Raw genomic sequence first — 27,795 nt, forward strand, 5'->3', positions numbered from 1 at the left:
GAATCAGAATTTCATGGCTAAAAGAGAACACAGAGGTCACATGATTTGATGTCTTTCTTCTTTCCAATATTTGGATTGGATTACACTGTGCTGTATAAATATGTTCAGAACTTATTCGCATGTAACCAATGGCTAGACAATGACTAAAGTCACCCTTAAATGACTCAGGCTACTAACCTTAAATCCTAGCCTATTTTCAAGAAGACCAACTTTAAATATTTGAATATTTTAAAAGCTAGATTAACTATTTGTAGGTATAATATCTGTTTCACTTGTTGCCAATAAAAGAACAAAGTAGAACTGTACCTAGGTAGAATCCTCATGTATAGCTTCATATCTTTAAGAATACACTTAAAGAAACGAGGTTAAAGCCAGCATAATATTAGTACCTCTTTTTTTTTTCTGCAAAGGATAAGAAATGGGATGGAGAGATACAAGGAGGACAAAAGTTGAATCTTCGTGAGCAAACAAACTAACATTATAAGCAAACAAAATACTAACGTTAGTTAATCCTGAGGTATATTTGGGTATTTGTTTCTCTCTGTATTAACTATTAGTTTGAAAATTTTAATAGTAAATATACACAATATTGATGTTTTAAATATTACCATGTATATATCTGTGCAAGTTTATCTACTTTTATGTATTATGTGCGTATAAAATCTGGACTGATTGACAACAGAACGTCAATACAAGTTCACAGTTCCTTATCTAAAGTCTTTGGGGCCAGAGGAGTTTTGAATTTCGAATAGTTTAGAGCTGAGAATGGTAACCTAACACTGAGAGTGTTTATTACATGATACCCTCTGAGAGATTGGGGGCAGCACTGTTTAATCAAACCTATCATGAAATGAATTGCCTTAAAGGCCTCACAGTGGTTCAGGGCAGCTTGGGTTTTGCCTCTAAATTCATTTTTCAAAAGCTTATTGCTTTCCAAATTTAATTTTCTAAATTGCTAGTTAGATATTATAGGGCTGTCCTGGCCTTCTTGAGAGTGAAATTTCTTTTACTCATCTTTTACTCAATTTTTCTTTTACTCATCTATAGTTTCCAAAGTAAATGTGTGCTGTAGTCAACTTGTGACCTAGTGGGGAGGCTAGAGGAAAAGTCTTAGCTTCTCTGAGGTAAATTAAGCATGTGAGGCCTTGAAAGAACTCAGCATTGAGGCTGACTGGAAAGAAAAAGCAACACAAGGTGCTGAGCCACCAGGAGGGGGATGAAGGGAGAGGCAACAGCAGGGCTGGGTTAGAAACTCTCACATCCATTGCAGCCAAATCACAAAATCTTACCAAACCACTGGCCATCTACAAACTAGTGAATATGCCCCCAGATAATAAGGGATAGTCTCCATTTGCTCTGCAAAGTAAAAGCGTTACTATATCCAAAAAGGAGAAAAATTAAAGAGAAAGCAAAAACTGTATTCACTGAAACTTTTCAGCAATTGGGATGGGTCAAAGAGAGCTTCCAGTCGTAGACAGAAACGGCATATGCTTCAACTCGTATTTCTAAATTAACTAGGGCTAGAAAGGACATTCTGTTTTCTTTTCAATATGTCAATTAATGACAAACTATGAATGATCTTCTTGGTAAGTTTCATTCTAACTAAAAGGAAACCAAATGAATAATTTTTATATAGAATATAAATGCAGGAGACAAAAGATCAAACCGTTCTGATTTCATTGACCTGCTCCTTGAGATGGAGAACGGCAGCAGAACAATTCCATGACTGACCTTTGTGTCAAATGCTTCCCAGTTAAGAGCTACTAGTATTCATGATATCTCTGTCCATTAAATATGAGAATAGAATGATAAATTGATCTTCGAGAAGGGAATTTGGAGACCCTCAATGAGTGAAGATGCCTTTAATGATTGAGCCTAGAGTTCTGATCAAGCGGAAATTCCCTTTTAAAACAAAGAACACTAACACTAATTGAGTGTCTACTATTTCCAGATAATATCCAAAGAATAACTACAGCAATAAAAATAGCCAAATTCTATTTAGCTATTTTTGGTGGTTTATGCCAGATGCTCTTCCATGTGCTTTACAAATATATACCATATAATCCTCACAATAATTCTATAAAGTAGAGAACAGTAATTGATTACAGTCAAGGCTTATTCTTCCTGCTCCCATGGAAAGGCGGTTCCCTGTAGTAACATTGCTGTTACTTACCCCTCACTCTTTCTGTGAGAGAAGGAAGATTTAGCTGACAGTGATGTTAGAAGAGTAACCTGGGTGAGCTCGACTCATCCTCCTCTCCCTTGATTCAACACTCACTATTGGGAGCCAGCCCACAGTCAGGAGGCATGCATTTTGATATTATCTCTGGCTAATGGTAAGAGTCTTCCCCTAAAGTATGAGCTCTATATTTCTCCAGCAGTCAGTTGTTCTCTGCGTAATTCTATATATTCTGAGATCAAGCATTATTTTAAATAAGTGGCTCTACATTCTGAAGCCATCTGCTCCAAAAGATGTATTCTCTACCTGTTTAACTTCTGTATTTATCAATTTGTTCAGAAATGAGGATGAGATGAGGTGTGGTAGATATCACGGACCCTCACAGCTCCAACTATTATCCTCACACCCCGCTAATGAAATTTGAACCCAAGCTGCCAGAGCCCATGTTCATGGCTGCCATTTTAGCTATATTATTTTTAATATTCAGACTCCCCTGGAGTATTGCTTTTATTGTCACTGTGGTTTTTACAGATCAGGAAATTTGATGCTCAAAGACAATATGTACGCAGTCACTTAGCAACCAATGAGCAGAGTAGAGATTAGAACTCCGACCATCTGACTCCAAAACAGTGTGTTTTCCAACATATTCCACTCCATCCAATCTAGCTTCCAAAATAGCTCTTTTCAAATGTCAGCCAGAGCACTTACGTACAGGAGGGTAGAAATTAGAACACCCATTTGACAAGATACAATTGCCTTCTTTTATTATTACATTTTATTAATACATAGTAGGTGTATATGTTTATGGAGTAAATGTGACATTTTGATACATGCATACAATGTGTCATGATCAAATAAAGGTCATTAGGATATCTATCACCTCACACATTTCTCATTTCTTTGTGGGAACACTCCAAATCTTATATCCTAAATATTTTGAAATACACAATAACTTGTTATAATTGCACTACTGTGCTATCAAACACTAGAACATATTCCTTCTAACTGCATTTTTAACCAGTAACAAACCTCCCTTCATAACCTCCTCCTCCCCAACACCCTTCTTAGCCTCTAGTAACCACCATTCTCCTCTCTACCTCCATGTGATCAACTTTTTAGCTCCCACACATGAGTAAGAACCTGCCATATTTGTCTTTCCGTGTCTGGCTTATTTCACATAATATAATATCCTCAGTTCCCAAAGGTTGGTAACATTTTCTCTGTTACCAGGTAGCAGAAAATGAGGCAATAGCATTAAAATATGATTACAGCCCAAGTCATATTTTTTTACTACATTATATAATCCAACGTCTTCAATTAGAAAAAAAAAAAATCCTTTTAAGTTACTCTTCTCTCCGCCATCTTATTCAATTCTTATCTCCACCTTTGCTACTATTCCACAGATACATCTTGAGCACATAGTCAAAACAACTTCTCTACTCATCCCTGATCTCTGAATGTGTTTGCTTCATTAATGTTGAATAAATTCATGAGCTATGTGTATTATTTTGTTATCTGAAAGAATTAGCATTAAGTAAGCGTCTTCTGCTGAGTTGCATTAATTTCTTATGTGCTTACCTGGAAAGGTAGAGTCGAGTCTTCTGCTTTTGCAATGAGATCAATTTTTGCATGGCTCCACTGAGATTCAGAAGATCTGATTGCTTTGCCTTGCATTTGCAAGTTTCCATCTAATGACGTTCTTGTGAAAACCGAGAGATGTGAATGTTGAGACAAATGATACCAAAACTGCACCTGTTGAAACATGTTTTCAATGATATGAATATTCCATTAACATGTCTCTAGTAGTTTTTCCTATGATTTGAAATATTCCTGACCTCAGGTGATCTACCTGCCTTGGCCTCCCAAAGTGCTGGGATTACAGGCATGAAACCCTGTCTCTACTAATAATACAAAAAAATTAGCCAGGAGTGGTAGCATGCACCTGAAATGCCAGCTACTCAGGAGGCTGAGGCAGCAGAATCACTTGAACCTGGAAGGCGAAGGCTGCAGCGAGCCAAGATTGTAACCCAGTCATGGGCAGTACTACTGTTTCCATGAAAGTTTTCAGAATCCTGTTCTCTGGCTTCTCATAAATCTGGTAAGTACATGTTAAGATTCCAAGTTACAAATATACACACTTGACATTTCAAACACCAAACCAAGAAAAAGTTTCCTTAAAAATTATTTTCTTAGGTTAATTTTAAAAACTGAAATTCTTACTTTTTACCAATTTAGTCTCTGTGGTAGAGTTCTCAAATAACTCGGAAGCTCACAGGATACTGTTCGTCAATAATTGAGTCAAGTAAAACATTCTTTGAGGGTAGGGAGGCTTAATCATTTTACTTCCTATTTCCCATTAATAATGACACAATCTAAAGATTTGATGGCTTAACTGCATAGTGAAGAGAAAAGAGAGGATTATTCCAGGTGCTGACAGCAGTTGCCCTAACATGAAATTTGGTGCTGTTATTGATTCAACCAATATTTACTGAGCACTTTCTAAGTACCTAGAGCAGTGTGAGGCAAAATCTAATTCCTTAAATGTTGTCTTGATGATTCGTTCTGTAAAATATGCCCATAAAGTGTCCATTAAAACAAGTCCAGATATGCTATAGTCAAAATTTTTTGCTTCTTCTCATTATTACATAGCAACTTCTAAGGCTGTATGTTTTAAAGAAAAACCCAATATTCAAAGATGAGGTCCCTCAAAAGTGGAATATTTCTCTTTAGATTCAGTGACATATTTTCAGATTCATTAAAATTTCAATCCTCTTTAAAAAAAAAATTTTCCCCGGCCGGGCGCGGTGGCTCAAGCCTGTAATCCCAGCACTTTGGGAGGCCGAGGTGGGCGGATCACGAGGTCAAGAGATCAAGACCATCCTGGTCAACATGGTGAAACCCCGTCTCTACTAAAAATACAAAAAATTAGCTGGGCATGGTGGCGTGTGCCTGTAATCCCAGCTACTCAGGAGGCTGAGGCAGGAGAATTGCTTGAACCCAGGAGGTGGAAGTTGCGGTGAGCCGAGATCGTGCCATTGCACTCCAGCCTGAGTAACAAGAGTGAAACTCCGTCTCAAAAAAAAAAAAAAAAAAAAAAAAAAAAAAAAAAAAAAAAAATTCCCATTCATCATTGTGCTTTTATACTGATACATAGATAGCAGAGTATATATAGGCAAGCCATGTATTTCACTGTTGGGACCCAATTCCAGTGATGAATATTGAATGAAAAAAAGTTTTAAATGCTTTTTTAAAAATATTGTTCATTTCAAAACATCAAGCATTCTATTTGGTACACATTTTTATCAATGTCTACTTAATTGTCACCACCTAATTTTAAAATTCTGATTGTTTATTTCATTTTAGATTGTATTACTATGTTTACTTTAATTCACACCTTGACAGGTAAGTTAGAAACACAAATAATGTAAGTGTTTAATTAAATTCCATGGAAAAAGAGAATTCATGTTTCTCTATTGCAATTAACTTTTAGATCCCTGATGTAAGTTTCACTATGTCCCAAGCTTGTAAATATGCAAAACAGAGCTTTAAACCTAGTTGTACAAGAGATATGCATGTCCCATCAGAATTTCAAGCTGTCAAACTGTCACTCAGTATATCACCAGTGTGAAGTTTTTTTTAATAGTGTAGTAAGTATAAATGCCAATGGGATCCATATTCAATGGAATAAGAGTTCAGAACTTATATTTAATTTACTTTGTTACAGAATTTGCATTCTTAAGTTATTAAATACGAAGGAATGTTCCATTATCTTTTCAATTTTTGAGAGCAAAATCACTGAACAAAAGTTATTGATACAACCCACAATTTTTTCTTTTTTTCCTTTTTACTAATATTTTAGTTTCAGAGGTACATGTGAAGGTTTATTACATAGGTAAACATGTGTCATGGGGGCTTCTTGTACAGATTATTTAGTCACCCAGGTACTAATCCTAATATCCAATAGTTATCTGTTCTGCTCCTCTCCCTCCTCTACCCTTCCCCCTGAAGTAGACACCACTGTCTGTTTTTTCCTTCTTTGCGTTTATAAGTTCTCATCATTTAGTTCACATTTGTAAGTGAGAATATGTGGCATTTGGTTTTCTCTTCCTGTGTTAGTTTGCTAAAGATAATGGCCTTCACCTCCATTCATGTTTCCACAAAAGATATGATCGTGTTCTTTCTTTATGGCTGCATGTTCCATAGTACATAGTACATATATCCACTTTTCCTTTATCCAGTCTGTCACCGATGGGCATCTAGGTTGATTCCATGTCCTTGTTATTACAAACAGTGCTGCAGCGACCATTCGAGTGTATGTGTCTTTATGACAGAATGATGTCTTTTTTGGGGGGGAAGGGGGGACAGGGTTTCACTCTAGTTGTCGAGAAATGCAGTGGCGTGATCACGACTCACTGAAGCCTCAACCTCCCAACCTCAGGTGATTCTCCCACCTCAGCCTTCTGAGTAATTGGGACTACAGGCATGTACCACCATGCCTGGCTAATTTTTTAAATTTTTAATAGAGAAGAGGGTTTCACTATGTTGCCCAGTCTGGTCATGAACTCCTGGACTCAAGCAATCCACCCACCTCAACTTCCCAAATTGCTGGGATTATAGGCATGAGCCACTGCCCCTGACCTACAGTAGAATGATTTCTATTACTCTGGGTATATATACCCAGTAATGGGATCGCTGGGTGGAATGGTCATTCTGCTTTCAGCTCTTTGAGCAGTTGCCATACTCCTTTCTGCAATGGTTGAACTAATCTACACTCCCATCAACAGTATATAAGCATTCCTTTTTCTCTACAACCTTGCAAGCATGTTATCTTTTGACTTTTTAATAATGGCCATTCTGACTGGTGTGAGATGATATCTCATTGCAGCTTTGAAGTGAATTTCTCTAATGATCAATTTTAAGTTATTGATACAAGCTGTGATTTCACATAAGCAGAACTCAAGCGCACAAACTCTGTGGCTCTCAACCCAATACAGGCCAATAGCAGAATACTAAACCATAAACTCCAAGTCATAAAACGTGTCATGAATTTCTCACAGAACCTGTTACAGTCATTTGCATTTTCTAGTTCTTCAGTTAATATGTATTTTTAAGAAAGAAGAAGAAAGAAATGAGTGGACTGTTAGCATCGGTGCTTAAGTAAATGCCTGTAAACATTCAAAAGTATACATAGAAAGAAATTGAGGCGGGGCGGGGAAGAGAGGAAGAAAGACAAAATATTGTATGTCAAAATAATTATATACTTTTAATAAGGCACTAAGGGTCCTTAGGGACCTCTGAGTCTTTGGGAAGAAGAGTGGTAAAAGAAAACGAACATTTAATTATAATTAACATAATTATAAAAGTGTGAAAATGGTGTGGCCATTAAATGTAAATTAACTAAAATTAAACAAAGTGAAAAATTCAGTTTCTCAGTTATGCTTTAAATGCTCAATAGCTCTGTGTAGCTAGTGGCTACTACACTTAATATAGGGGAGATTTTCCATGATCCCAGAATGTTGCATTAAACAGATCTGCAAAGCATGTAAGTGAAAATTACACCAAACATTCAACATTATTTACTACTTGATCATATTTAAAGAATATTTTCTGGATGCATGCCAGATTCATTCAAAATCAGTTGAATAAAATGTTAATAAAAAAAGGCTTGCTTTTACTTTTCTTGGGTCTTACTAAGGCAGATTTTATTTAAAGTATGACTATTCAAGACTTTGAATGACTGCATTCTGCATTCAGGAGAATTTTATGTAGTTAAACCTTCCAACAAAGCAGTTCTTTTTGAAGACTGAAGACAAAAATGAAAACTCCAATTATTTTAAATTACAGTCTTAGATTTTAAATTATTTCTATTAAAATATATATATATAATTATATATATATATATAATATACATATGTATATATAAAAGCATACATTTCCTAACAAAGGAGAATGCATCTGGTCATTTATGCCAGTTACTGCATATGGGTATCTAAGCTGGAGAGGGGGTGATATTCAGAAGTTTAAAATGATTTCTTCCTTATTTCTTTATTTTTTTAATTTTGATCTGTCTCCTGGTGTAATTCTCCTCTTTAAATTTTCTGCCAATTTTCTCAACTATCCTATGGCCTTTGTCCAATTTCTTCTCAATCTCAGAGCTCCTTGGTCAGCTCCTCATGTCCATTCTTAATTTTATTCCAAACCCTCAGCTACCTTTGCCTTCTCTGTGTCACATAAGGCCCTTTATATCTTCCTCAGTCTGCTTCTTGTCACACTTGCTGCACCTTTATAAGATCTAGAATACAAAGATACAGAAGAATAATAGCCAAAGAAAAGCAAAATAAACAACAGAAAAGAAAAAAAAGCTAAGATACCTATAGCTCCTCAAAATTCATCTGAGAATATTATTATTATAATATTGTATTAAAAGGGAATATATTCTGACTGGTGTCAATATTATATTATAATAATTATATATTTATTATATAATATATATTATACTTATATATAATCCATTATTAAACATATTATAATGTATAACATATGATGATAATTATTATTATAAAGAGGGAATCATTCATCACACACATAAACACAGACGAACACACACATCCCTCACCATTACCATAGTGATTTGTATGGCTCCTAGTCAATTATGCTTTTTCCTGGGCATTCTTCTCCTGAACAAGCTTAGGTTCAGGTTTGGAATCTTCTGTAATAACCTGCCCTGGGCTAGCATAACTGACTCCATTTTAGCTGTAAACTCCAACCTGGCTTCTCCTTCCTTACCACACCCACTTTGGGTGCATAACTGGGTCATGCTGCACTTAGAAGCTTTGAAGCCTACTGTTCTTAACACTTGTAACCATTGTAACCGCGTCCTGCTTGGCATACCTCCCCACTGCTATCATAAGAAAAAAGCTTCCCTTTGATCGTTGTGTAGAAGGAACCTGATCGCCCCCACTTCTTGGATCACCTGTGCCTGCAGCTCCTTTCTCTAACCTGCTTTTCGGCTTCTGTAAAATTCCACTTCAGCTAGGTACTCCCCTCCCCTACCTAAATCAAGATATAAAAGATAATCAGGCCCCTTCCTAAGGGCCGAGAGAATTTTGAGCATTAGCCGTCTCTTTCCGTCGCTGGCAAATCAATAAAGGACTCTTAACATGGAACTCAGTGTGTGGTGTATTCCATCTAACTCGCTCTGTTACAACACTTCAATAAAGCAGAATCTGTTTGTCTAGTTTAAATGATTAATCTGCATGTGCTTTGATATACAGAGAGGAGAGAGCACCTGCTCACCCTTTCCTCCATAGACTGTTGCTTCCTCTAGAATCCATCAGATATTCTAACATTGATCCTTGAATTAAACACAACAACCAGGGAATGGAGCACAACCGCACTGTTCTAGGACATGCTCCAAAATCACTGTTTTTCTAAATTGTTCTTTGACTCGAGTTCATTGTCCTACTTTGGGGACATTGTAAGGCATGGTCTTTCAAAACTCTTTGAGAGAGTTTTGTTAAGTAGAGTATTGTTATTCTACTGGACTCACCCTCTTGTAGCTTGAAGCATTTTACACTGAATCACTGTCAGTATCCCTCACTAAACTACATTTTGTTAGAGCAAGCATATGTTTAGGTTGTTGCTATTATATTCCCCCCATTGAGGACTGTGATCAACACAGAGCAGATAAGCAATACATGCGTGTTGAATCACAGGTAGAATGTTTACTTTGGTATCATAGCAAGCCCTCAGGGAAGAAATCTCAGAAGAAATATTTTTAGTTTTGTTTCTTTTTTACTTACTTGAATCTGAACCACATGTGACCCTCTCTGCATTGGAAGACTCAAATGTGTAGGCTGGCCCTAATAAACTTTGCTTTGGGAACGAACCCATCTCTGCTTTCATCTATCTTTGTCCTGATTTTCTCATTCATATTTGTAAAACAATCTATGAATTATCCTATACTAAAGGAATATTAATGTAATGCAAAACAAGTTGGAGAATTAAAAACAAAAGAAACGCCAAAAGATGAACATACAAACTAACTTTGAAAGCAAAACTTCGTATCATCCATCTTCCTGTATTTAATTGCAAAGTCCTAAAAGTAAGAGATTATGTTACTAAGACAGTAACTCAAATACGATAACTCAGAAAATATTGGTACCCACATTAATCCCCTACATACGTTACATTTCCTAATTAAGTGTAAACACTAACAACATTCAACACCAATGAGATAGGATGGCTTTGGGCTTCCTCGTGTTTTGTTGGTCCTATCTCATATTTCGAAGAAAAATGCCAATTTTCCACCAATGGCTGAAGGACTTTTGAAGCACAAATTAAAGTCCGCATCTTGAACAATGATTAGTTGCAGGAACAACTGTCTATGCTGATGCCATGTGTTGGCCACATATAAAGTACAAGGTAATCCATGCAAAATGGCCCTAAAATTGTGCTGTTAGAAACGGCAACTCACAAGACAGCTCATGTTTATTTAAAGCGCCTTCAAAAAAAAACAGTCTTAACCATATTAGCCTGATAGGATTATGTAGGGGAAAAAAATCATCTAATTTCAGAAAATGAAGGTTTTAATCATATCAAAGTACCCCACACTGATTATCTCACTGACTGACTACCACCTTATAATGAAGGACATTGGTTCCATGAAAGCACTATTATCAATACTTTCCAATTTGGAGGATTAGCTAGATTTTCCAATTACCCAAGAAAGTAATAATTTGTTTTGTTTCCTTATTCTATAACTTTCATGAAAGAAAATATCACATGTTGCCACAAATTTATTTTTAAAAAGTCATATTATAGTCTTAAAAAAATCCTGAGAGAAAGCCTTAGCTATGTTTATCACGGACGATCAATAACATTCTTCTACAGTTTACTCCTACTTCCTAAACTGGAAAGCATTATAAAGTATCCCAAATATCCTTCCTGCTAACTCAAAGACTCCTAAAATTCAAGCACATAGAGAAAAGTGTGAAAAACAAATACCTCTTCTGGCAGTCTGTAGTGGCTCCTTTAAACGGTCTCAGTTTTTCAAAAAACAAGGCAAAACGTTAAGTCAGTATCCATAGTCTTTAGAGATTGAAGCCTTGGTTTTGAGAGAAACTAGCAAGCACCTGAAGTGTCCACGTCAGCATTTTCACTGAGACCCCAGCTAAATAACACCCCCAACCCCAACTGAGTTACAAATTCAACAAAAATTAAGCATCCTCAAGTGGAAGCAATGATAAACTAAAACTCAATCCTGGTGACCACGAATCAATGGCTATCAGCAAGCATACAATGATGGGAAATGTAGATCAGCTTTTAAAATCACATACATAGATATGATTTCTCAGCGACTTTTGGTGAGTCATAGGAATTTCTAATAAGCTCTTAATATCTTCAAATTATGTAAAGGAGGCAGAATTAACACATCGTATTCCTTTACATTCAATTTCTTCTGTATGTCTAACATCAGTGATCTCATCACATTGATGTATGACCTTGAATTAAATCTAAGTTAGCTTGCACTTTTAAAGAACAACTGCTCTGGAGTTTCCCCTCCCACCTTCTAAAAAATCCTCTGTATCTATCTCTCTCTTTTTCTGTCTATCTTATAGGATTTAATTAAAATAAAGAGGTGGGAATGGGTAAAAGGCATTTGGATGAAGTAGAAATAGAAACCAGGCAGTTGTAATTCTTATTCTCACAAGGAAATGGGAAGAAAAACAAAATTAAAAAAAGAGAAAGTAGGACATCACTATTAATAACTCAGGGCACTTCTACTTAGATTTACACCAAACTGAAAGTTTAATTAGGTTTATACCTCTGAATAATATATCATTCATTACCAGGGATGACAAAGTAAACTGCTCTAATACTACACTTACATGCAATGAATTTACTGTGTGGTAGTATTGATCTCTTCATTATTTTGTGATAAGTAAAGACCAAAAAATGAGCTGAAATCCTAATGGCTGAGAGGCATGTTGGGCCTCTCAAAAGGACTGAAAACAAGACAAGCTGAATACAGACACCTGATTTAAATGTCACTTTCATGGAAACCAAAGGAATTATGTTTCCGCAATTTAAGATTATATTTGGTCCACATATACCAAAGGAATTATGTTTCCTGAATTAACATTATATTTGGTACATATATACCGAAGTTTGCTACAAATATTGGTTACCTCCTATGTACCAAATATCTTGCCAGGTGCTTTATCTAATCACATTTTAATCCTTGACATTAATCCATACAGTTGTATCTGCTTCCAGTATAAATGCTGACTTTTAATCCATACAATTATGTTATGTTTCTGGTGTAGACACTGAGTCTGAAAAGGAATATACGATTTGTCTGTACCACAATTAGAAAGTGGCAAAACAGACTTGAACCAAATCTGACTAGTCCATCATCTCTAATATGCTGTTGAAATAAAAAGAGTATTTCACTGCTTGATTTGTGTTTACCTGGCACGAGAAGACTCATTAAAAAAAGAAAGAAAGAAATTTCAGTAAATGTAATAATTTTTTCTGTATACATTTATCTTTACTCATCCATTTGTCTTTCTTTCAACAAACACTTATTTAAACTGATTTTATTTTCCTCAATCAACATTGTTGGCCAAAGATTTTGGCAACATGTATCCACAGATTTAGATTATTGAAATAACTGTGTGAAAAGAATATAAAATAACAGAAAGCTTCTGTAATGGCCCTCAAAAAGAATGGTGCCAATTACATGTTGCAAATGGTCTTCTAGAGGACATGGCATTTCATGTTGAAATAGCACATATAAATCTCTTAATTCATCATTAAAGTGATAGTAAAAAATGGCAGGCATTTACTAGCAGAGTAACCCAAGCCTAGTGATTTACAACCACTGAATGGCCAATGAAAATTCACAACAGCTGATTACCTGACATGGAGTAGAAGCAGTGAGCAATTTTGTAAGAACAGGACTTCCAAGCTTAGCCACCCCAGGGGATTGCTCTGCCTCAAAATAAATAAATGATCCTGCAAAAACAAAGGGAAAGTGTCATGGATGCAAGTTCTTTTGCACACTTAGCTGTTCTTTGCTCCATAATCTTATCTTTGTACATGTTAAACTATCATTTAGATAAAGAAAATTACATTTTTACATATTTACTATTATGGTTTGTAGATAACCAATGGCATTTATATACGTATAACATTAAATACCTAAAATGACAGTTAATCAATTAAAAACAAGCTCTTGATCCAAATCGCCTAAATGAACATTTTTATTGGCTTCACTCATATCACAGAGTTTGACATCAAATTAAATGAAGCTTCTAAGCTGACAATTAGATATTCATTCAACATGCCCTTAATGAATTCTCAGGAGAGCTTTATTTTTTAGTTTCTTCACAAAGTACTGAAGGATATCAGCCTATGGAATGGATTTTGGTTTTTCCTGGGGCTCACATGTTTGACATTGTTGTCTGTGCTAAAGGGGATGAAAGCTTAATTAAAGATCTAATCTGAACATTAACAAAATAACTGCTTTTAGATTTTAACTACTGCAGATGTGCTTATAGCAAATGTGCCAGGGATAACATCTCTCAGCAGCTTAAAAGATCACACGTTCAGAGGTGCTGTCTAGGGTAGCTTCACTGAATATTGAAGACTTACAAGGAAGGCTATACCCAACAATGTCAAGGTCTGGTCCTGCCCTTTGATAATCACAGTGAAGGGCAATTTGGAAACCCAATTATTCTCACTGGAAAATACCATATTCAGAGAGTGAATTTCCTAGATATAAGTCAATGCCAACTGCACAGAAAGGAAAGGATTTAGAATTAGAATATATGATTTTTTTTTCTTTTTTGGCGAGACAGAGTCTCACACTGTTGCCCAGGCTGGAGTGCAATGGCTCAATCTTGGCTCACTGCAACCTCCATATCCCAGGTTCAAGCAATTCTCCTGCTGCAGCCTCCTGAGTAGCTGGGATTACAGGCGCCGGTCACCAAGACCAGCCGATTTTTTTGTATTTTTAATAGAGACGAGGTTTCACTATGTTGGCCAGGCTGGTCTTGAACTCTTGACCTTGTGATTTGCCCACCTCAGCTTCCCAAAGTGCTAGGATTATAGGCGTGAGTCACCGTGCCCAACCAGAATGTATGATTTCATAGACTCCATCACATGTTTAACCAAACAACCAAGGATGCGAGTCAGCTATGTCATCTTTGAGTAGGAAAAATGAAACCCAGTTTATTTTGTTTTTAAATGTCAAAAAACAACTTGGAAAGATAAAGATTACTATTCCCAAATTTCAAACTACAAGTAATGGAAACACTGTATGAAGCAAGTTCATTAAATTCTCTATGCTTCTCCTAGAAAAAAAAAAAGACTGGAAAGAGGTGATTTTGAAAAATTCTTCCACCTAAAACCTTTAGATTTAAGTAAAACTCAACTGAATATTTTTAAAAGGACAATCAAAATTCTAAAAAAAAAAAAAAAAAAAAAAAAAAAAAAAAAAAGCCAATATTCAAAGACCTTACTCCAGCAGTCATGTAAAAGAATATACACTATTTCAAACAAGCAGTTAATGAAGGTGAGAACATATACACATTGAGACTCCAAATTCCAAAAAAAGCAAAAGGCCTGAATAAATCATTTAGACAACAACAGTAACTGAAAAAGTAATGAAAAGAAAACCCACCAAGAAATGTATGGTCCAACAGCTGAGTTAAATTTAATACTCTTTTCTTTCTTTCTTCTTTTTTGTCTGAGACAGGTTCTGGCTCTGTCACCCAGGCTAGAGTGCAGTAGCATGATTATGGCTCACTGCTTCCTGGGATTCCTGGGTTCAAACAATCCTTCAGTTTCAGCCTCCCACTGGGACTACAGGAGCATACTACCACATACAGCTAATTTTAAATTTTTTAAATAAGAACACTGTCTTGAACTCCTAGCCTCAAGCAATCCTCATGCTTTGGCCCTAAAACTACTGGGATTTCCGGCATGAGCCACTGCACTTGGCTCCATATTTAATTAAAAAAAACAAAACAAAAAAAAAAAAACATTTGCAACATTATTCAAGGGACCTTAGATCTTAGAAAAATATGGAGAGCTCCTTGATTCATTTTAGGTTGCCAGAATATCTTTAATTTTTAATAAAACTGATGAAATTAGGACAAAATTTAAAAATCTATACAGCAATCTCACTTGTGAGCATAGAAACAAATATTCAAATCAAAATTATATCAAATAAATTGGAAATTGTTATCCAAAAATAGTGGGTCTTAATTAATCTGAGCCTTCCAAGAATGGAGTTTTGGTTTCATGTAGGAACTCGGTCACCACATTGAGTTACATCAACAAATGAAAATGTCAAGTCATAGAATCCTATCTAAATGTTGAAAAGACTACGAAAATCTAGTGAACAATTTCAAAGTCACAAATCTTAATAAAATAATAAAAGGAAATAATTAAATGAAGACTAGTGAACAACCCCAAAATAAATAGCATTCTAACTGGCAAATGATATTACTTAAAATGAGAATGACATATTTCTACAATAATTATCAATTAGAGATAATATGAGACAACATTTATTATCTTAGACTAATATTATATTAAAGGAAGTCAAGGAAATAAAATATTGAGTAGACATTATAGAAAATAGAAGTTCTTATGTTTTACCAATAATATAATTGAAAAAATAAAAACAAAGTATTCTATTTTTCATAATTAAAATAGCATTTAGACAATTTGGTAAGCTAAATGGAAACAGATAAATTATAAAATTATTTCTCTTAACATTAGCAGTAAGTTTCTAGATAGAGAAACAGCAAGAAATGTCCAACTCCTGGTAACAAAATTAATTTTTTTTAATGTAGGAATAAATTTAACAAAAAAGGGACATGATTTATATGAAGAACATTATAACTTTGTGAAAGACTACAAACTCTGGTTGATGAAAAGAGATAACATGTTTCTAGATGGAAAGATAATATAATTAAAATATGAAGTTATTGACAATTGATTTGGAAGGTACATGCTACCCTACGATACTTTTAACCAAATATTTGGAAAATTGATAATATTATCTTAAAATGGTATGTGCAAATAAGGGGTATAGACAGGGTAAACTCTGACCACAGACCCAGGGACTTCTAGGACTATCTGGGTCTCTTGATTTATCTTTTTATAAGCCCTCTCTAAACAATGAGCAAAGTTAGAGAAATATGGAATTTACCAATTTAATTTCAGGTAATGCCAAGGAGTTCACTTCTGGTAATCAGAATTGTTTATGGTAAACTTTTTACACATCCACATACCCCAAAGGGGTTATGTGATCAGCACAATATAAAAATTAAAGGATGGAGTGAAGAGTCTCCCTGTGCTAAAGTGTTCACATCTGTCTTGACCTCATCTTTTGTAAAACTTGCACAATTTTTAATGCAATGGCCTAGAAGTAACACCTTACATGTTTTGAGAATGTTAGAGACTAGTCTGTTTAATAAATACAAATGCAAAAGTTATAAACAAGCATTACTGTATAAAGAAATAAATAATATATAAAATAAAATAAAACTATTCCAGTGAGGTTTGGTTCAGGAATGCAAGATGGGATTTAGTATTTTAAAAATCAGTGTGCGGAACAGATAAAAAATGATAATCTGACAAATGATCACAATAGATACTAAAAAAAATCTGAAAAATGTTAGCATACATTTATTATTAATTAAAAAGCACACTCTGAATAGAAGGTAACATTCTTATATGATAAAGAATAGAATTTTTCACTAAGCACGGCACTTAAGATTAAACTATTGACAGTTTTCCTCTGAGACACAAATAAGACAAGTCTAGCAGCTATTGCCAGTTCTATTCAAGACATTCTAGAAATTCTACCCAGTACATAAAACAACGAAAGGAAAATAGAAGTCTTAAGATTTAGAAAAAAGGAAATAAAACCGTCATTATTTGCAGACAAAATAAATGTGACCCTAGAAAATAAAATATATAAGTTCTTAGTTGTGATACATAAAATTAGCAAGGACACTGGATATAAGATCAATATTTTCTATAAAAATGCATTTTATATGTCAGCAATTATCAAAATAAGAAGTTTTTTAAAAGTAACATTTATAATAGCTACAAAAACCTAAGAAAATATTAGCAAAAAACTTTTCAAAATCTTTACACTGAAAGCTGTAAAATATCATTTAGTAACATTAAAAAACCTAAATAAATTGAAACATTGGAAACATTTAAAAAATATTTTTCAGTGAAATACAAATAACTATTATATATGAGAAATCATTATATACCCATTAATTGGAATTTTTTTTTAAAGAGAATTGTAATGCTTCTTGCCGGTAGAAAAACAGAAAAAAGTACTCCCATTTTGCCACTGAAAACTGAAGTACTATAGTTTTAGGGAAAATAAATCTATCTTTATTGAAAGTATAAATACATATCTTGCTTTAAAAATATAGAAGTCGCACTCCTAGTTATCTATTGAATAAAATTAAAAGTATTCTACATGAGGAAATTGTGCAAGAATAAATTCACAGTATCGTCATCATACTGATGTCACAGGACGATGTTACAGGACAATGGGAATGTAGGACAGTGACACATCACAGGAGAGTGATCTCTGAGCGAGAAGAAACAAGAGTTAAGTCCTGTAATTACCACAGCTTACTGCCTAGACAGTTTCCAGGTGCCTCTGCAGAGGGAAACACAGGAGTGTGGTGGTCTCCTCGAATTGAAACAGAGTAAGTGCTTTGGGGAGACCCACATGGCTAGAATTCATAAGAGAGAGTCCCAGCTGCCCCTTTCAGGTTCTGGAGCTTTCTCTACAGCTGTGAAGACAGCAAATTCCAGAGATGTGCAGACAGTCCCACTTAAATCGCTATGTGAGGATAAATTAGTGTATGGTATGGATTGGAGAAAACTATCTGAGTCTGGGGGTATAAACACCTGAAATGGATAGCTGGAATATTTCTTGAAGGTCATAGAAAATCAGGAATGGTAGGATTCTCTCACCAACCAGAGTACAAAAAATAGACATAGGCATTGGATGGAGAACTCAAAACAAATAAACACTTACGTCCAGACAAAAACACATATGCAAAGTGCTTTTACTCATATTCAACAATATTTGGAAACAATCCAAATGTCCTGCAGCTGGTTAGTGGATAAATGAAGTGCTGTTCACCCACACAGTGGACCCCGCTACTCAGCAGAGAAAAAGGAAGAAACTGTGGCTGAAGCCAGCGACATGGATGAGCCTCAAACCCTTTATGCTAACTGAAAGAGGCCAGAATCAAAAGGCTACATATGGTATGATTCCATTTTCAAGACTTTCTGGAATAGCCAATACAGTAGGGATAGAAATCAAATCATTCGGTGTCAGTGGTTGGAGGTCGGAGAATTACTGAGTACAAAATGGCACAGAAGAATGTGTGGGGCAGGAATGAAATTGTTTTATATCTTTGTATTTGTGATGGTTACACAATCGTGTATGTTGGCTGGAACTCAGTGAACTGTAGACCAAAATGGTTGAATTTTACCTATACTTCACATAAAAAAACACATTTAACCTATACTTCATCATAAAAAAACGAAAAAAAAGTAGATAGTATTTGATGACTTGGAGGAATTGCCTTAAGCTATCTTTAGTAACAAGATACGGACAATAGTTATAAAATAATATATTTCTTATAAAATAAACAACCACTGAAACACATAAAATTTTAAATATGTATGTATCTACTATGCATGTATCTGTGTGTGACTATATAACCATAGATAAAAGTAGAAGATAATTAAAATGAGTTGCCTATTTCAATGGAAATTTAACAGAGTAACAGAATGGGAAGGTAAAAACCAAGCAAAAGAGGAAGGTAGGAAATCGAGACTTAATTACACACATACACACAAAAAAACTACATAATGTCAACACATCCAGCCTGGCCAACATGGTGAAACCTCCGACCCTAGCAAAAATACAAAAACAGCCGGGCGCAGTGGCTCAAGCCTGTAATCCCAGCACTTTGGGAGGCTGAGGCAGGTGGATCACGAGGTCAAGAGATCGAGACCATCCTGGTCAACATGGTGAAACCCCGTCTCTACTAAAAATACAAAAAAATTAGCTGGGCATGGTGGTGTGTGCCTGTAATCCCAGCTACTCAGGAGGCTGAGGCAGGAGAATTGCCTGAGCCCAGGAGGCGGAGGTTGCGTGAGCCGAGATCGCGCCATTGCACTCCAGCCTGGGCAACAAGAGCGAAACTCCATCTCAAAAAAAAAAAAAATACAAAAACAAAAAAATTAGCCAGGCGTGGCAGGGTGCACCGGTACTCTCAGCTACCTGGGAAGCGAAGGCAAGAGAAATGCTTGAACCTGGGAGGTGGAGCCTGCAGTGAGCATAGATCACACTACTGCACTCCAGCCTGTGCAACTAAGACTGTCTCAGATAAATAAATAGTTTTAAAAGCTGTAATCTACATGTTTAAAGCTCTAAGAACAAAATGAACTAGAACTCCACTTTCTTCAATATGAGAACTATTAGGATGCCTCTAACTCTCTCAGAAATTTCCATTTCACTTTCCTTTCTCTTCCTGTTCCTTTTTTTTTCTCCTCTTCTGCACTTGTAACTTAAAACCACTACTGATTCTCTTTAAAGTTTGGTAACAGCAACCATGGGTAAAGAGATGTTGACTCTGTCCATGATCCAGATATATATATATATATATATTTGGCCCTTTCTAAAATGAGAAAGAGCGCGTTTCTGTTCCTCACACTCTGGCTAAGATCAGCTAGCTACCCCCAGTTTTATCAGTCATATTGTTCTATTTCACTATTCATCTCACTGGAAAAGAAGAATGGGTCTTTCCACATTTAACACAGGGGCTCCATTATAATCTTTTTAATGCAAATCACAATTACATAGTAATTATAAGATGGCAAGAGTCTGAAGGTGAATCATAAGCATATTTTCTGATTGTCCTATCTGGTGTTATTCACAGTCTTCTTATTAGAATGAACAACAAATGCCTATTAATGCTTATGGAACTCTTACTATACGAAAAAAACCTTCAAAGGTGTCATTTCATTTAATCCTCATGACAACTCTACAGGCAAGCTACTTCTCTTTTCTCTATTTTCTAACAAAACTGAAGCATGCTGGTATTTAGACACAGGTGCAGCATCAACCAGCACAGTCGTGGGCAGCCCATGCTCTTCCCTAACTAGTTATGGTAGCACTTACATCAGACCACCATGACACAGCATCATCCCTTTGGGAATCACTGCCTAGGCTCAGGGCTTCATCATCTCTCACTGATATTTCTTCAGCATATCCATGTTTTTTCAATCCAGCCTTTCATCCTCTCCATTCCCCCCATCTCAGCCAGAACAGCCCTTTAGAACAAATTTGATTGGTCACATGTTTTAATATGACTACCTGGGTCACCATGAACTTGCAGACACATTTTCGATTCCTCAGCATTCTCTAGAGCCGCCTTGCTTCCTCTCCTGTTTCATCATTTCTGTTCTCCCTGTCTAATCACACACGTCTTTCATCCAAAGTGACTCGTCTCTCTGTCCTCTTTTGGGATTCTTTCCTCTAAATAGGACACAATCCCTGCTACCCCTCTGGTTCTGCTTTCTCTCCATATTTCATTACTTATGGCTTTCTGACTGCTTTTCATTTCTCTTCAGTACTCAGTTAAGGAGTCATCTCTTTCAGTAAAGCATCTCAAATCCATCTAAGTCACCCTCCATCCCTCTTAAAGCATTCAACAGAACCAATTGCAAATCCTTGCTTATCTACTTCAGCTACTAGACTCAGACCACCTCAAAGGCAGGGATCATGGGCATCCATCTTTGTGCATCCAGGTATTATTATATATGCTATATATTTAATAATTGACTTGAACAGAGAAAAAGAAGCAAAACATATGAGTTTAGAGAAAATGTGCTGTTAATATATAGTTTCAATGATTTATAGTCCCCTTTCTATTTTAAAATTTAAACTTAATATAGTCTGCCACAAAATGTTAAAGAAATGAGTCATGGCACCAAAGCAAAAATTAAGAACTTACTACATTGTTAAACAATGAACTGGATTTATGGTTGTAGAAAACAGATGAATGATTCCATTCTCCCACCCCATCCCCCAGCACCATCACCCACTACCACCAACCCCAATTTCTAATGGATGTAATTACAAATATGATCAAGAGTTATTTTTAGCACAATTCTTTGGAAGTCTGAAAGAAGAAAGAAATAGGATAATGTTCATTGAGGCTGAAAGATGATCTTTCAGTACAAGTGCAGGTGTGCTATCATAAGGTTGGTCAGGTGCGGTGGCTCACTCTTGGAATCCCAGCACTTTGGGAGGCCAAGGCAAGAGGATTGCTTGAGGCCACGAGTTCAAGATCACCCTGGGGAACATGGTGAGACACTGTCTTTACTTAAAAGACATACATTTAAAAAGTAATGTTAATGTGATGCTAACATCTATGGGGAAGGACAGCTGATGATAAATGTAAACAAAACAAAAGACAAAAGAGAACAAATCTTTTCTGTTTTATTGGAGTTCCACAGGTGCTTATTGGAATACCACAGGTAGTTATGGTTCCTCTATTTTACGAGAATATGTAAACACTCGAATGATGGTTAAAAATATACGTGTGTAAGAATAAGACTGTTTGTAATAAAGAAGCCCAGAGTGATTAAATTGCATTCAAGTATTTGTAGATTTATTTTACAGATAGTGCTAAATCTGTTCTCAGTTCCCAGAAAGAAGATTAGACTATTTTTCTTCCTGTTTTGAAAAAAATGGATTGCTCTAAAAAGAAGTCAAGCATACTGTAAATGATTCCAGGAAACTTGAGAAAATGATCAGAAAAGTTTTCCACCTCTTTATGCCTTTAACCCAACCTTATAAAAATTGCAACAACAAAATGTTGGTGATTAAAACAATGCTCCTTTCAGGGAACTCAGATACCCACCAATTAGTAACTTGGTCAAGAGGTTTTAAAGCAAGACAAACCAGAGTTCCATGTATATAATCCACAGGGAAAAAATGAAAATATATGGTATCATCATTCCACAACATGCAAGAAAGAAAACTAATTCTTTTAAAAGGAAGAAAATGTCCTACCATGATTTATGTTTGCTGTGTGATCAGCTGCGGGAAAGTGGTACTCTCCATTATTCAATCCTTTCACCAGCTTCCAGTGTGAATCTTCTGTGAGAAATGGCTCCCAGCCACAGAAACCAGACTCAAAGTCACAGGTGAGATGCTTTACTGTTTCACATGGAAGAGAAAACAGGTGAGCAGAAATGAAGTAAGAGTATGCAGGGAAACACTGCTCTACATTAGCTAATCATCTTAGGAGGCCAGCATAATTATTCTGTGCGGAAGTGAATGTTTTCTGATGAAAAGAATAGCTTTCCTTTACCCAGTCCTATACAATATCCCATGTGCTGTGCAAGCCATGACCCTTCCACATGCTTCTATCTGTAGGTCTGATGCATTTTATTCTAGTTGGCCATCTCTATTGTATTTAATGATGCAAGGTGGAACTACAGAGCTTTTCAGGGAGTAACTAATTTACTTGCCTAGTATAAACCTGCTGAGATGGTAGTTTAAAGAAAAAAAAATCCACAGGGAAGAGGGGAAATTTAAATTAAATCTGCATACACAAACAACTTGAGGTCAGCAGCTCAGTGTTCATTTTATTATTCTATTCTGGATTAAGTTTGTCTTTTTTTTTTTTCTTGCTTCCTTTTTTTTGGAAGTAGAGTCTTGCTCTATTGCCCAGGCTGGTGGGAGTGCAGTGGTGCGATCTCAGCTCAATGCAACCTCCACCTCCTGGGTTCAAGCAATTTTCCTGCCTCAGCCTCCCAAATAGCTGGGATTACAGGAACACGCCACAATGCCAGGCTTTTTGTATTTTTAGGAGAGGCAGTGTTTCACTATGTTCTCCTAACCTCAAGTGATCTGCTTATCTTGTCCTGTCAAAGTGCTGGGATTACAGGCATGAGCCACTGTGCCCTGCTTGAGCCTCTGCACCTGACCTGAGCTGTCTTCTCTTAATACATAACAAAAAGGTTGCCAAGTACTTAATTTCCTCCATTTATCACAAAATAACTGGTTCTAGAGAAAGCTGGGGTTTGAAGCATGCTTTATAGACATCTTTCCCAGCTTTGACACCAAACTCATGAGAGAAAACTAGACAGTTTCATAAAACTGGACAGTAAACTAGAAAGTCTAATAGCTTGATTTGTGCTTTCAAGAAATTCATTTTTATGTGCTTAAATATCCTTTTCCTATAAGAATCATAGTATCAGACTATCTTGGATAGTACTTTTGGGGATAAATTAATACAATTAATTTAAAAACTTATTTCTAAATATTCCTCTTTGTGCTGAGGCACTTTTAGAACAGTGAGGGAGAAAAGGAGAATTAAATTGTTTATCAGAAAACACCCAAAGTTTTGAAAGAATTCCTAAGATCTTCATGCCATTATCTTTGATAACAATAAAAACAGCCATACTACCACTGAGTTCCAAGTATGTGGCAGGTGTTTTACATACATTAATCTTAATTCTTACACTCTACCTAGTAAATATCATTTCTCAAAAGAGAAAACTGGAATTCAGAACACGAAGCAACTTGCCTATGGTAAATTTTAGTAAATGGAACATTTAGACTTCGAACCTGACACCCAAAACTCATACTGTGAAGCCTCCATAAACGAGGAACTGTTTCACAATTTAAAAAGACTCCATCACCATGGGTTTGCTTCTGCTTCTGACCATTATGTTCAACTTGTACATTTTAAATAATATGGCCAATTTTACAACAAATAAGCTCACTACATCTTAAAAATCAAAGCATCTTCAAATCTCTGTAAATAGAGGCATCTGATTTTATGACCACATATTTTATCACTGACGTGTCAACTCTAAAAACACCGAAGTGCGGTAAAATGCTACCTCCAATTTCTCTACATGCAAATTGAACCTTTAAAGCTGAAAGCAATGCTTGCTAGACATTCATAGAAAAGACAGTGGGTCTTCCATTTCTGTGGGTTGCCTGTTGCAGATTCAACTAACCATGTTTCAAAAATATAGTAATAGCAGGATGTGTAACCTGCAGATACAGGGGCAGACTTTTCCCTGGGAGCTCAAGTTCTCCAGGGACTTGAACATCCATGGATTTTGGTATAGCATTTCTTTCATTACAAATGAATATTATTTTTTCCTCTAGATGGATTTCTCTAAAAATAAAAAACAAGTAAATTGACTACAGTATAACAATTAAAACATATTGCACGTCACCTAACGGTGCACCAAGATGACAAGGCAGTGCAGTTTGCCCATGTACCTAGCTGTAAATCTATTACTCTAGGGTATGTTTTTCTCTTCTCAGGTCTGTCTACACAATTTATAGGATATGGCTGTTGATAAAACATTATTTTCCAGGGGAGAGTGTCTTTTATTTTTCGACAGTCTTGAACACTTATAACCCAGCTGTGACTTTCTCCTTGGGCATTCACAGAACCTCTGATCCAGTCCCTTGGTCCTCTGTGAGCTCTGCCACTTTCTAGGCCACCTCCCAAATTTTCTGTCAGATAGTGAGGTGCAGGAATATTAAGACTCAAAGTACATGTGTAACCTCCGAAATGTGCTTCAGAGTTCCAAATTCTTGGCTGTGGATTTGACCAAGAAATCCTTCCACCTACCTACAAGGGTACCCCCAATTCCTAGAACATACTTCCCTGGAATAAAAAATCTTCCATTGGTAGAGTGACCACATATCTGGCCGGGCCTGGCTGAGGGTTGCCTCAGTGCATGCCTGTTGTCCTAGCATAATAATTACTGCCTCTTTTTTTCCCTCTCTCGGTCCCTGTTTGGGTAATAAATTCAGTATTGCACTGTTCCGGCAGCAAACTATGCACTGCTACACAAAGGAAGCAAGGCCATGCAAACAGCAGTCTTCTTCACTGCAGATAGCTGCTGAAGTCAACATCTTGATTTCCCCAACAAGGCAATGGTGTGAAATGGCAATGTGATCAATGAGCGTGAAAACGGAAAGTACTACATGACCGATGCACCCCACATCCTTACACAGACTCTTCACAATTGAACTGGTCGCTCAACCGCAAAGATGTAAAGAAAGAAGCTCTCAAGATAAAAGCAACTTTTGATTGTATACATGTTAAAATTTGGTTTTAGGACAAAAGTTCAAACCATTTCTTTCATTACTTACATGTTTTATCAGTTAAAAAATGTCAATCATTGTGCTTTTTACAGAACACTAAACACTACCGTCCTTTGAAAAATGAAAATTAGCTTTCAAAATCCATCATTGTAAAGATTTGTGAAAGCAACATGGTGCAACCACCTCTGTAGAAATCTTTGTGAACTGCTTGGCTGTTTTACTAATATGTTCCTGTACGCATAAAAGAATATTTTTTAAAGCTAAAAGTTCAAGGACGTCACTGTTCTGTAAAATATAAGTCAAATTCTGACAACATAAATTGAAGTTCTTCCATTAATATCTCCCCTATGTAGTTCAAAAACTTTACAGTGAACTTATAAATATCTGAAGAAAGCCAGGAGAGTCAAAGGCTTCCTGGCAATTATTAAATGCTTTATCAGACTGTATGTCCTAAATGTAAATACTTGCAGAATCTAAAAAACATCTATTCATGTGATAAATAAAGGGCTTTCATTATAAACAGTAACTTTGATTACTTGGTTGATTTTATTTCAACTTTCTGTGATTACAGAACACACTTCACCATCTCTAAGCACTGTGTGATATCGTGCTGTTCACAATTTTAGAGAAATTTTCCTCAGAGTTCATCATTTAAAGTAATATTTTAAGATTATGACAAAGCTTTATATTGCATATTTAACCACTGAAGCATATGAGCAGACAAGAAAAAATTTCATTGTGCAGCTGAGAAAAATTCCGGATCATGAAAAGTAAAATATTTTATGAATCCTCCAGAAGTTAATCAGCTCTCTGTGAAATAAGAAAAAAAGCTACGTATGGGAAATGAATGGGGAATATTTCATTTAATGAGAACACATTACATTCTAACAGGATTACATTATAAATATTTTGTTAATATGTGTTGGAAACTCACACAAATCATTGCTACACTAAATATTTATATATTGGTATTTCCTTTCCCTTCATAAAGCGTTTTAGCAATGAACATTTTTTTAATATAAAAGACATCTAGAAACAATATCACAGTAAAAATTAATGCACTGTACAAGATCCTTGGTTTAAATTTCTTTCATTTGACTATTACACCAATTTACCCTTTGAAGGTACACAATGCATATTAGAATTTAAAATTATCTAAAAAGTCCTATTACTTTAAAAAATCTTTTTTTTATGGAATTTCTTTATTTTGATTTGAACATAGATCTATCATGCCAACTTTTCTGGAACATAGTAAAGTAGATTTTATATATATATATATATTTCCTATGTGAGTTATTGAAAACTTTATATATAAATACAAATGTGTATTTTATAGTGGTAAAATAGACGTGACATAAATTTAATATTTTAACAATGTTTAATGTAAGGTTCTGAGGTCTTAGGTACATTCCCATTGTTGTACAATGATTACCACCATCCATCTCCAGAACTTTCTCATTCCCAAACTGAATCCTATTAAACAATAACTTCCATCTCCCCTCCCCTGAAACCCTGGCAACCACCATTTTACTTTCTGTCTCTATGAATTTGCCTACTCTAGGTACCTTATATAAGTGGAATCAAACAATATGTGTCCTTTTGTCTCTGGCTTATTTCCCTTAACATAATGTATTCAAGGTTCATCCATGTTGTAGCGAGTGTCTGAAAATGATGTCTATTTCATGTATAAACTGTTCAGGGACCCAATGTATATCTTTGGACATGTTTGGCATGTTGTATTTTAATTATTTTGATAGAAATTTTAAAAAACGTATTGCATGTATATTTATTACTTTTTTAAGCTTTATTGATGTATGGTTGATAAATAAAATTGTAACTAAGGTACACAATGTAATGTTTTGATATACATATACATAGTGAAAGGATTATCACAGTAAAGCTAATTGGCATCATTTCATGATATAGCTACCTTTTGTGTGTGTGATGAGAACATTTCAGACCTACTCTCAGCAAATTTCAAGTATACAATACAGTGTTATTAAAGGTTGTACACTAGACCCCCAGAACTTATTGATCTTGTAAATAAAAATTTGTATCTTTTGACCAACACCCCCCCATTTCTGCCAGGCCTCAGCCCTGGACAACTGCCATTCTACTCTCTGGTTCTACAAATTCACCTTTTTTAAAATCTATGTGTAAGTGAGATCATGCTGTATTTGTCTTTCTCAGACTGGGTTATTTCACTTTGCATAATCCCCTCCAGGCTCATTACTGTCGCAAATAGCAGGATTGTTCTCTTTCTTATAACTGAATAATATTCCATTGTGAGTACATATACATTTTACACACACACACACACACACACACACACACACACACACACACACACTTGTTTGATCCATTCTCAGAGACTTCAGTTGTTTTGGTTGAATATTGT

General features: G+C 35.6%; 1 protein-coding gene across 1 annotated transcript in view; it reads right to left on the bottom strand.

The window, feature by feature from the left end:
* MALRD1 (MAM and LDL receptor class A domain containing 1) overlaps positions 1-27,795 on the bottom strand; it is a 594,555-nt gene that overhangs the window by 469,778 nt on the left and 96,982 nt on the right. Inside the window, exons 11-13 of the mRNA XM_039478847.2 lie at positions 22,329-22,475; positions 13,101-13,198; positions 3,758-3,931 (exon numbers count right to left, since the gene is read on the bottom strand). Of these exons, the coding sequence (XP_039334781.2) occupies positions 3,758-3,931; positions 13,101-13,198; positions 22,329-22,475 (419 nt within the window). The remainder of the gene's footprint in view (positions 1-3,757; positions 3,932-13,100; positions 13,199-22,328; positions 22,476-27,795) is intronic.

The sequence above is a fragment of the Saimiri boliviensis genome, chromosome 8 (genome assembly GCF_048565385.1).
Source record: "Saimiri boliviensis isolate mSaiBol1 chromosome 8, mSaiBol1.pri, whole genome shotgun sequence".
NCBI lineage: Eukaryota > Metazoa > Chordata > Mammalia > Primates > Cebidae > Saimiri > Saimiri boliviensis.